Source organism: Scyliorhinus canicula, unplaced genomic scaffold (genome assembly GCF_902713615.1).
Source record: "Scyliorhinus canicula unplaced genomic scaffold, sScyCan1.1, whole genome shotgun sequence".
Classification (NCBI taxonomy): Eukaryota; Metazoa; Chordata; class Chondrichthyes; order Carcharhiniformes; family Scyliorhinidae; genus Scyliorhinus; species Scyliorhinus canicula.
In genome coordinates this window covers 2739668-2752481 of record NW_024055717.1, presented here as the reverse complement: position 1 = coordinate 2752481, position 12814 = coordinate 2739668, and the positions used below count along the sequence as shown (strand labels likewise).

Sequence of the window (12814 nt, the reverse complement as noted above, 5' to 3'; positions counted from 1 at the left end):
TGATCTTCACGACCCACGCCGGCCAACCTGCGCGACCCAACATTTTCTCTTAACTTGTTTGCTGCTGACAAAAATAGAGGAAATGGTTTTGTGTCCCTTTGGCCCTCGTACACGCTCCTCCAATGGAACCTGTTGGATGAAGATGAAGCCTTCCGGTGTCGGAAAGTATGGAGCCTCCATTTGTCCAAAGTTCTGAATTTTTTCGTGAAAACTTTTATCAAATAACCTCCCCAACTTGTAAAAAAAGAATAAAAAATAAAACTAGTAAAATAAATGAAAAAAATGAATAAACCCCCCCCCCCAAAAAAAAACATGTGCAAAAAAATAAAATGAATAACATAAATGAACAAAATAAAAATAAAATTAATTTAATAAATGAATAAAAACCACTGCTGAACTTGTAAAACAAAATAGGAAGTCTTACAACACCAGGTTAAAGTCCAACAGGTTTGTTTCAAACACGAGCTTTCGGAGCACTGCTCCGTCCTCCTCCACATCATGTAAAACAAAAAGCTGCAACCGTTTAAAAAAATAGCGGCCGCACTGCGCATGCGCGCACGATGATTGGAGCGAATGTTCGCGGCCGCTTGCAGCCGGCGTTATGAAATGCCGGGTGCTGCGCGGGGATTTGCGACTTCGGGAGTACCGCGGAAACGGCTCTGCGACCCTCCCGACACCCGCCCAGGACCCACCTGCGGGTCAGGCCCCCGGCTTTGAAGAACACTGCTCAGAAGAACTTTGCATTTGCTTATTTCCCGAGTAGAACATGTGTTTAAGTGGATGGATTCACGGGTAAAATACAAAATGCAACAAATACTGATTTTATAGTACCCAAGGTGTGATTGAGGGTTTTCCTAATGTCTCTTCCTTTCTCCCATCTTTGTGTTTCGTACACGCGAGAGTTTTCTGGAAAGGAAATAGAGACAGAGAGAAAGAGAGCAAAGACAGAGGGGCAGGGACAGAAGAGAACAGTCATGATTCTTAGTTGGGGGTTTCTGGGAGATAGTCAGGGCCCCGCCACCCATCTCTCTCCACACCCCATATTCCTATCACTGCACATATTCACAGTTTACACATGTAAAGATGGAGGGAAAGGAAGGGGGGGGGGGGAGTAGAGGGAGAGCGGGAGATCCAGGATGAGGTGGAACGGCGTGGCGACTGAAGGGGGCTCAGTGGGGGGAAATACACACAGGATCTGGCGAAGAGGTGTATCCAGTTACAGCTAAACAGCGCAGGGTGGAGATAGAGAGAGAACAACAGAAACGGGACGACGTTTCGGGGAACGGGTGTTGATGGAGGTTCATGGGGGGATAGCGACACAGCATCTGGCGGGGCGAGCCACACAGTGGTGAAGTTTGGTGGGTGGTTCAGTGTGTTGGATGAGGGGAGGGAGAGGATGATAAAGGCACAGGACATCAGAATGAGCCCAGAACGATAGGTTTGTCAGATGGGGAGCGGTTGTGTACTCTGGGCCCGTACTCGATGGAGTTCATAAGTATCAGATGGGAATACACTGAAACATTGAGAACACCGAGAGGCCAATATAGTATGAGCATGAAGACGTGTTTGCACCAGGAGAATAAACTAGAAGCTAAGGGCACAGCATGAGATTGAAGGGGTGGTCCTTTAAAACAAACACATATATAGACAAAGTCAATGATGCAAGACGATATTTTGAATGCGAGCCTTTGCAGGTAATTAAGTCTTTACAGGTTCAGACGGAGCAATTGGAGAGTGGAATAATCACAGTTTAAAGAGGTTTAAATTGCTTCAAGCCAGGACAATTGGTAGGATTTCGCAAGCCCAGACCAGATGGAGGAGGGTGAATGTAATGCGACATGAATTGAAGGTCCCAGTTGTGGCCATACTCATGTGTGTGCAACGTGGATAAAAGTTTCTGACGGCGATTCTGCGTTGCCATGCGTCCTGAAGACCACATTGGAGAATGCTCACCTGGAGATCAGTGGCTGAATGCCCTTGACTGCTGAAGTGTTACCTTACTGGAAGGAAACATTCCTGGCTGGCGATTGTCGCTTGATGTCCGTTCATCCGTTGTCGCAGCGTCTGCCTGGTCTCGCCAATGTACCACGCTTCGGGACATCCTTTCCTGCAGCATAGGAGGTAGACGACGTTGGCCGAGTCACACGTGTATGTACCGTGTACCTGGTGGGTCGTAGTCTCACGTGTAATGGTGGTACGCTTATCGATGATCTGGCACGTCTTGCAGAGATTGCCATGGCAGGGTTGTGTTGTGTCGGTCGCTGTTCTCCTGAAGGATGGGTAGTTTGTCTATTTGACGTTGTGCGGTTGTTTGAAGATAGGTAGTTGGGTTGTGGGGATGGCCTTGGCAGAATGTTTGTCTTCATCGATGACGTGTTGAAGGATGCAAGGAATATGTCGCACTTTCTCCGCCCTAGGGAAGTACTGGACGACGAAGGGCACTCTCTTTCTTGTGTCCTGTGTTTGTCTTTTGAGGAGGTCGGTGCGGTTTTTTGCTATGGCGCGTTGGAGTCGAACGCCATATTCCGTTCATACAGGGGCATCTTTCAGCGTCTCTAGATGTCTGTTACGCTCCTCCTCGTCAGAGCAGATCCTGTGTATATGGAGAGATTGTCCATAGGGGATTAGGGTAGAAGCTGGAGAAGTGGAGCACCGTGAGGTTATCTGTGGGCTTGCGGTAAAGCGAAGTGTTGAGATGACCGTCCTTGATTGAGATGAATGCGTCCAAGAAAGCAACCAATTTTGGAGAGGAGTCCATGGTGAGTCCGATGGTGAGATAGAACTTATATATGTCATAATACAGTCGTTTCAGTAATTCTTTGCCGTGGGTCCAAAGGAAAAGCATGTCATCGATGTATCCGGTGTATGTTGGTTGAAGGTCCTGAGCGGTGCAGAGGTCTTGTTGAAACTTGTGCATGAAGATGTTGGCATATTGAGGTGTGAATTTGGTCCCCATGGCTGTTCCGCGCATCTGCATGAAGAACGTGTTGTCGAAGGTGAAGACGCTATGATCGAGGCGGATGAGTTGCAGAATTGCGTCTGGAGATTGGCAGTTGTCGGTGTTGAGTACTGAGGCTGTTGTTGCAATGCCGTTGTCATGGGGGATGCTGGTGTAGAGTGCAGAGACGTCCATTGTGACGAGGAATGTTCCTGGTTCAGCTGGTCCATGGGTGATGAGTTTCTGTAGCACGTCCGTCGTATCACGACAGAAGCTGGGTGTTCCTTGTATGATGGGTTTCAAGATGCCCTCGATGTCGCCAGAGAGGTTCTTTCACAGGGCCCCATTGCCTGAAACGATAGGACGGCCTGGTGTGTTGGCCTTGCGTATTTTTTGACTTATCCGTGCGACTCGGCCAACGTTGGCTACCTCATGCGCTGCAGGAAAGCATGTCCTGAAGCGTGGTACATTGGCGAGAACATGCAGATGCTGCAACAACGATGAACGGACATCGCGGACAATCACCAGGCAGGAATATTCCCTTCCTGTTGGGGAACACTTCAGCAGTCAAGGGCATCCAGCCTCTAATCTTCGGTAAGCGTTCTCCAAGGCAGCCTTCAGGACGCGCGACAATGCAGAATAGCTGAGCAGAAACTTATAGCCAATTTCTGCACACTTGAGTATGGCCTCAACCGCGACGTTGGATACATGTCGCACTGCATTCACTGGCCACCATCTGGCCTCGGCTTGCAAAATCCCACCAACTGTCCTGGCTTGAGAAAATTCACATCTCTTTAACTTGTGATTAATACTCTCTCCGGTCGCATCGTCTGGACTTGTAAAGACTTAAGTACCTAAAAAGACTCGCATTCAAACTATCATCTTACATCACTGACTTTGTCAAGATATAATTTTGTGGAAACCAACTTACCTGATGAAGGAGCTGCTGTCGGAAAGCTAGTGATTCCAAACAAATCTGTTGGACTTTACCCTGTTGTTGTAAGACATCTTACTGTCTGCTTCCTCACCCTACACCCTCACCGAGATCTCCACCGTTATTCCGCTGCTTCCAGTTAACCCTCAACCCTTCACCTTCACAGATCCCTCAAGCTATTTCTGTATGTCATCTGTGAGCCCTCGTGCCCTTAAATCTCACCCAACCTCCAGCCATTTTTCGCTTCTGTGACCTGTTGACCTGAGCCCCTTCACCCTCACCCGCCTCACTCCGATTCCAGTTTTCTGCCTGTTATCCCTCACCTCCTCCACCCACACCCACGTCAGCCCCAATCTTCTAATTGTCTATTCGTTTTTAACCCTCTGCACCCTCAATTATCCCCACCCTCTATTCCTACATGCTGCCTGTTAGCCCTCACTCCCTTCACCATCATCCATCCACGACCCCTATTCCTGTACACTGACGTCATGCCTTTCCGCCTTCACCGTCACCCACCCACAACAACTATTCTTGTCTGCTGCCTGTTCGCCCTCTCCTCTGTCACCCTCACCCATCCCATTCCTGTCTGCTGCCTGTTCGCCCTCTCCTCTGTCACCCTCACCCATCCCATTCCTGTCTGCTGCCTGTTCGCCCTTTCCTCTGTCACCCTCACCCATCCCATTCCTGTCTGCTGCCTGTTCGCCCTCTCCTCTGTCACCCTCACCCATCCCATTCCTGTCTGCTGCCTGTTCGCCCTCTCCTCTGTCACCCTCACCCATCCCATTCCTGTCTGCTGCCTGTTCGCCCTCTCCTCTGTCACCCTCACCCATCCCATTCCTGTCTGCTGTCTGTTCGCCCTCTCCTCTGTCACCCTCACCCATCCCATTCCTGTCTGCTGCCTGTTCGCCCTCTCCTCTGTCACCCTCACCCATCCCATTCCTGTCTGCTGCCTGTTCGCCCTCTCCTCTGTCACCCTCCCCCACCCCATTCCTGTCTGCTGCCTGTTCGCCCTCTCCTCTGTCACCCTCACCCATCCCATTCCTGTCTGCTGCCTGTTCGCCCTCTCCTCTGTCACCCTCACCCACCCCATTCCTGTCTGCTGCCTGTTCGCCCTCTCCTCTGTCACCCTCACCCATCCCATTCCTGTCTGCTGCCTGTTCGCCCTCTCCTCTGCCACCCTCGCCCACCACATTCCTGTCTGCTGTCTGTTAGCCCTCACCCCCCTTACCATCACTTAACACCCCACTCCCTATTCCTGTATTGTGCCTGTTAGCCCTAAGTCCCGTGACCCACACTCACCCCACAAACTAACTACCTGTTGGCGCTCACCATCTTCCACCTCACCCATTCTCCACACCCGATTCATCAATGCGGTTATTTATCCGTCACCCCAGACAACCGCACCCACCGCCACCCCCCATTCATGCATTTTGCCTGTTAACTTTCAAACATCATCACCCTTAATCGTCACCAAAACCTATTCCTGTATGCTGCCTGTCAGCCCTCACCATGTCACCCTCACCCATCGCCCACCCACTATTTCAGTAAGCTGCCTGATCGCCCACAACCCTCCATCCTTATCAACCCCCCACATCGTACCAATATTCTGCCTGTTACCGTCACCTGCGTCATCCTTACCCACTCCAACTCCCATTTGTGTATAATTCCTGTTAGCCCTCACTACATATCACCCTCGTCTACCCCGCACCCGAGGAACGTTGTCACAGTGGTGAGCACTGCGGCAATCACAGTTTCATTGCACTGGGTTAAATTTCAGCCTTGGATGACAGTCTGTGCGAAGTTTGCAAACTCTCCCCGGGTGCACATGGGTTTTCTACGGATGCTCCGTTTTCCTCCCACAGTCCAAACGTGTGCAGCTTGGATGGGTTGGCCAAGACAAGCTTCCCCTTGGTGTCTAAATGGTTAGCCGTGTTATGTTAATAGCATGGACGCTTGGGTTTAAGTAGGGTGCTCTTCCCAACGGCTTGCGCTGACTCTATGGACCTAATGGCTTCCTTCTAGACTGTAAATTCTATGACCCTTATAGTCCTCACCTCACTTCACCCTGACCAATCCCCACACCCTCTGTCTCTGTATCCTGCCTGTTAGACCTCAACGCCATTCAACGCCACATAATGGTCTCGTCGCATGGCCTGATTTATATTACAAGAATACTTATAGCTAAAGCCGTAAACAATTTATTCACATTAACTCTGGATCAGAAGTGCACAAACCAACAGATGAATAACTGTATTAACATGCACAGTCTCTCTCTTCCAGCGTTCTCGTCCGTCTCACGTCACTTGACTCTAACATACAATCATGTACTCGTGGCACTCACTAGAGTCAGGTGACTTCAGACTTCAGTTGATGAAATACAATACAATTGTATCACTACATCCATTTTCCTTTGAGGAATACATTAATATATTGTCATCAGTATGTTTTCCCTTGGTATAATGAACTTGTCAGTTGAAGTGTATTATATTGTTTTTAATGTTTTATGTATAATAAGCATATAATGCACAAATAGTCCAAATCTAAAAAAATGAGTCGATAAAATGTTGTTCTGAATATGGCTGATCTTCTCAAAGTTTGATCTTGCTTCTCAGAACTTGCATATTCAATGTTCACCATGATATTCTCATTCTGTGGAACTACTGAACTATCTTACACCGCAGCTGACGTTGTTTCTGACGTAGATTCATCATGCATTAGGTTGATGTTAAAGTCTTCTTCCGTTTCCAAAAGTGTGTGATTATTTATTATTAAAACCAATCCAAACATGATGATTTATTCTGAAAACCCCTGATAGCGTACGGTAGGGATGAGGTTCTACTTCTTCAAGTACAATCGCATTTCTCGACCAATTGCTTTAATCGTCTCCTCTCACAAAGTCATCACTACTTATAGATGTTAAATTTCCCAACACTCTATCATGGAACTCTTTTTGTTTTGCTTTAATGTTATGTATTTCTTTCGGTGCCATTGCAACCTCCTTTTCTAAGTATGGAAGTGTTGTACGCAACCTTCTAATCACGAATAACTCTGATGACAATCCATATGACAAGGATAACACTTGATAACGTGATTTCGCGTTATATATGGATCATATTGTGTGGCCGTTGCTTTCTGTAATGATCATTTTACAATATGTACACTTTAATCATTAAGATCTTTGGGATCCATGCCGACGCAAACATCATCATGTGTTTGTTTCACTCGTACCATGTAATTTACCCCATTGGCAGCTTCTTCTATTTTCTCGTTAACCGTATCTTGTATCTGATACGGTGGTCGGGAAGAAATGAGATTGACATGTCGATCTGCATTTTCAGCAACTTCACTACGAATAGTTTGTATCCGTGCTTTAGATATTGCATATTCTTCAAAATGTATCTCGTTGGCAGATGCGAGGGCGGCCCGCTCACAGCAGCCATGTACCAGAGCCACCTGGACATTGCAACGGCGCTCCAGAAAGTAACCCAGGTCATGGCTGAGGGAGGCGGCGGCATTGCCTAGGCCATAGCCGCAATAGACTGTTACAGAAGGAGGTGATTCAGTCACTGGCCGTCAGTGCCGGCCCTAGGGTTGCTGGCGCCCCGGGCAAGCTGAACTTCGGCGCCCTTACAAGTATAATTTTTTTAAATTTTCACAAGTAGAAAAACTGAAAATGTAGAATAAAGAGTTTATTACAATATTACAAAATCGAGGCATTCAAATCTGCACAGAATCTGATCAAACTGAGAAGCATACTATATTCCGTAAGTTCACGATGATAAAAACTGTAGCTGTAACGAATTTGCTCCTAATAAAAAGTATGAACAAATGAACAGATAGAACATAGAACATAGAACAGTACAGCACAGAACAGGCCCTTCGGCCCTCGATGTTGTGTCGAGCAATGATCACCCCACTCAAACCCACGCATCCACCCCATACCCGTAACCCAACAACCCCACCCCCCCCCCCCCCCCCCACCCCCCAACCTTACTTTTTAGGACACTATGGGCAATTTAGCATGGCCAATCCACCTAACCCGCACATCTTTGGACTGTGGGAGGAAACCGGAGAACCGGGAGGAAACCCACGGACACACGGGGAGGACGTGCAGACTCTGCACAGACAGTGACGCTGGAAAACATTTATTATCCTACCTAAAACATTTTTTTCTAGCCTTTAGATCTTCAAATCTTTTCATGGCACTTTCTATATCTATCTTCTTTACAAGATCATTTTCTATTGACAAAATTGCCAAAGAATTTAATCTGTCTTGAGTCATGGACGACCGTAAGTATGTCTTTGTAAGCTTCAGTTTACTAAAGCTTCTCTCTCCGGTGGCCACAGTAATAGGTATTGTAAGCATTATTCTTAATGCAACCCACAGATTTGGCATGACAGCCTGTAACTTATTAATGTTTATGAACCTAACGGCTTCTATTGGAAGCTTTCCATCTTCAGGAAATAATTCTTTTGCAATATCCAGTTCAGTCAAGAGATCACATCCATTAATATCACTATTTTCTTGGTACTTTAACTTATCCTCCAAACCTTGACATGCTACTTTGAGTTTACTTTTATCTGGCAGATCTTTTAGGTTATTTAAAAATCCCCATGTGTTATTGAAACTTTGTAACTGTTCAAATCTCTCTGATAAAGAATTAATAGCTCTGTCGAGTATTACATTGAACACATGATTATGAAATCTTTTTTCTGGGTCATCTGCATTTGGAACCTCGTCAATGCACTCATATTCAAACAGCTTCCTTTTTCTGCTTATTCTTTTACTTCTGAAAATGGGCTCTACATCTAATTCTGTAGCTAATTCTTTTGCTGACTCTCGTGCTTTTTCATATCCATTTGCACGATAATCAATTAAGTAATCATTGACATTATTCATTAATGAAACTGCGGTAGACATTTCCACAGAGGTGTTCTGCATAGTTTTACTGACAACATTTACTCTGCCTAAGACATCATACCAGACATTCAGCATCACTAGAAAACTGTAATCTTCTATTTGTGTTACAAGAGTCTCTGCTTCATGTCGCATTGCAGGATCAGAAGCAGGCATTTCTGAAAGTTCATAAAGAGCTTCTCGGATTCCTATAATTTCATATTTAATGGCTTTGACACATTCTAATCTGCACTCCCATCTAGTCTCGCATAAAGGTTTTGCAGTGAGGCATTTAACATGTTTTTTCAGTGCATGCCATCTGCAAGGAGAGGCAGAAAACAAAATATATATGCGCTGGACAGTACCAAAAAGTGAAGTGGATTCCCGGCAACTTGTTGCCCTGTCACCAACCACTAAGTTTAGGCTATGACATCCACATGGCATATAAAACGCCTGTGGATTTTCTTTCATGATCCGTGCCTGAACCCCTTTATTCTTTCCTTTCATATTTGAACCATTATCATAGCCCTGACCTCTGCAGTTATGTAAGTCTAGCTCGCTCGCTCTCAGAAAATCAAGTATACTTTCATATAATCCTTTGCCTGTAGTATCTATAACTGGTTTATAGTTAACAAAATGTTCCTTTATTGAAATGTCTTCTACATCTAAAAATCGTATTGTAAATGAAAGCTGCTCCACATGACTTATATCTGGCGTACAGTCTAAGATAAGACTAAAATATTTGGCTTCTTTAGCTCGGTTTAATATATTTTCCTGAACAGCATTTCCCAACAAATTGATTATTTCATTCTGAACATTTTTTCCGCAATAGTGAATGTGAGTTTCTTTAGACACAACCCGACGTAAATGTTCACTCATTGTCAGATCATATTTTCCAAGTAGCTCGATAAGACCTAAAAAATTCCCATTGTGCGGTGTAAATAATGTGTCTGAAGTTCCTCTGAAAGCCAAATTATGTTCAGCTAAATACAGAGTGATGCTCATTAAACGTTCCAAAACTTTACACCAATGCTCTCGTTCTTTTCCCACTCGTGACTGCATCCCCTTATCAATAGATTTATTAGTCTGCAATCGCAGTGATGTTTCAAACCACTTCTTAAGACATTCCAGATGATGTACTGCATTTTCATGTGACTGCAAATATTCATGAGCATGCTTCCAGTCATTAATTCCAGATTTTCCTAACAATGACTTATTTGAGAAGCCAAAAATTTTGCAACAAAAGCAATAAATTTTATTGGTGCTCTCTGAATAAATAAGCCACCTTCTAAGAAAATTCTCACCGTTGTTTATTTTCCTATACATCATTGTCACAGAGAAACTACGTTTATTTGCATCTTTTGGAAAATTGTACTGTTTATTAATAGGATGCGACCCATTCATAATGATGTGATAACTTTCAGCCATTGATAATTCATCTGGCCAGTGTGCTGGATCATTGTAGTTGATATTTCTTTTGGGGGAGTTTTCAAATTTACTTTCAACATTCTCAGTATTACCTGCTGTGACATTATTGCCTAAGTCGTCAACAGCATTTCAATTGTGATCTTGATGTTTTAATTCATGCATGCAATTGTTCTTTCCTTCAGAAAGTACAGTATCTTCAGTTGGTTTGACTTCACAATTATTAGATGACAAATCTGGAGAGATAGATGTAGCTGAAGAAGTTGAGCCTGCATTGTCCCCACTGTTAGACTTAGGACTGAAAAAACTTGATAGCTTTGGGTGTTTCCTGGCTGCTTCTTCTTGTTGAAGACGTCTTTTTCTGTTTTCATAGCCGGATAACTTTTTTGGAGGCATTTGCTATCTAGGAAAATATTAAAACAAATCTAAAATGGAATATAATATATATGTATAGTATATACATATATATATATATATATATATATTGTTGGTGAGTGTAAGATACTGGTCTTTTTGTTCCAGTCTGATGAGGAACTGTTCAGAATAAATCTGTTTACCACCAGTGTAGGTTTTCTTCATATAATGCTCTTCACGTTATTGTGATTTGTCCGTGTGTCAATGTCATTGCGTCAACACCAGGGGCAGCACGGTAGCCTTGTGGATAGCACAATCGCTTCATAGCTCCAGGGTCCCAGGTTCGATTCCGGCTTGGGTCACTGTCTGTGCGGAGTCTGCACATCCTCCCCGTGTGCGTGGGTTTCCTCCGGGTGCTCCGGTTTCCTCCCACAGTCCAAAGATGTGCGGGTTAGGTGGATTGGCCATGATAAATTGCCCTTAGTATCCAAAATTGCCCTTAGTGTTTGGTGGGGTTACTGGGTAATGGGGATAGGGTGGAGGTGTTGACCTTGGATAGGGGGTAGGGTGCTCTTTCCAAGAGCTGGTGCAGACTCGATGGGCCGAATGGCCTCCTTCTGCACTGTAAATTCGATGTAAGTCAATGTAAATCAGATTCAGATAATATAAAATATAGTCAGGGTCAGTCAGTTGCTTAAAGGTATTGTAACTGATGAATTTTGAAAACCTAGTGTGTCTGGGCGAACTCTGAATCACGCAATAAGCATCGACGCTTCGGTTTCAAAATTCAGCCTTGCAAATAAACTTAACAGATAAGGTTAACTCGGCAAGGAGTACCCAGAAACTCCCTCCAAATGCAATTTACGGCGGCAAAGTCTGCCTCGTGTGTGTGTTTTTTTAAACAACACTTTGAGAGAGCACCAGATGTATAATGACATTTCGGGAAGCTAATTAGACCCAGTTAGTTAATCTACAATACCTGAAGAGTTATAAAACTCTATATTTTATAATAGAGTCAGGTATTGTAGATTAACTAACTGGGTCTAATTAGCTTCCCGAAATTTCACTATACTTCTGGTACTCTCTCGAAGTGTTGTTTAAAAAAACACACACACGAGGCAGACTTTGCCGCCGTAAATAGCATTTGGATGGAGTTTCTGGGTACTCCTTGCCAAGTTAACCTTATCTGTTAAGTTTATTTGCAAGGCTGCATTTTGAAACCTAAGCGTCGATGCTTATTGCGTGATTCAGAGTTCGCCCAGACACACGAGGTTTTCAAAATTCATCAGTTACAATACACTATAGTCAGTTGCTTAAGTGTATTGTAACTGATGAATTTTGAAAACCTCGTGTGTCTGGGCGAACTCTGAATCACGCAATAAGCACGACGCTTAGGTTTCAAAATTCAGCCTTGCAAATAAACTTAACAGATAAGGTTAACTCGGCAAGGAGTACCCAGAAACAAGAAACTCCCTCCAAATGCTATTTACGGCGGCAAAATCTGCCTTGTGTGTGTGTTTTTTTAAACAACACTTCGAGAGAGCACCAGAAGTATAATGAAATTTCGGGAAGCTAATTAGACCCAGTTAATCTACAATACCTGAACCTGACTCTCGCTGACCTAAGGTGCGCATTCCAATTTCCACCAAGAGGGCTAAATAGGCATAGCACCTCAGAAACTGCAGCGCTCCGAGTAGGAAAAATTCCGAGCCAGTCTCAGAGTCTGAGGCATTATTCTCCTAAAGTTTGCTTTCAGCCCACTTGTGGCTGTTCAGCTTATTGTAGCCCAAACTAAGATTGTGAGGGTTTAACTCACAGTTTGTTTAGTCTCTCTCTGTCTGACTCTCTCTCTCATTCCTTCGTCTGGTTCCTTTTCTCTCCTTCAAACAAGTTAGTTTTTTTTTTGTCTCGTGATGGGATTTTGTCTCGTGATGGGATTGGCGCCCCCGAGCACATGGCGCCCCGGGCGACTGCCCGAGTTGCCGGTACCTTGAGCCGGCCCTGCTGGCCGATGTGGCACAGGCCCAGAGGGACGTGATCTATTCCGTCGCTCCATGGCTATGAGCAGTGACGCCCTGGTCGGGTCGGCTGTGCGACGTACGGGAATGGCTTCGGGTTTGCTCTCCATAGCACCCCTCCCCCAGCACGCCCGCGGTGCCAGGTGTTCCATAATCTGGAAAAAGTGTCCCACTGTCTCCCTGCTCAGCCTGAGTCTCCGACAGCATTCCCAGTCCAGAAGCTCCTCCAATGACCGGTGCTGCCGTTA

General features: G+C 45.1%; 1 protein-coding gene across 1 annotated transcript; it reads right to left on the bottom strand.

The window, feature by feature from the left end:
- Positions 1-8763: 8763 nt before the first annotated feature.
- Positions 8764-12383, bottom strand: LOC119960684 (zinc finger MYM-type protein 1-like; the record flags this gene model as incomplete). The annotated part of the gene is made up of 2 exons (XM_038788304.1): positions 12365-12383; positions 8764-10597 (listed from the first exon to the last, which is right to left on the bottom strand). A coding segment is annotated over exon 2 (1434 nt), but the record flags the coding sequence as incomplete, so codon positions are not given.
- Positions 12384-12814: the final 431 nt, after the last annotated feature.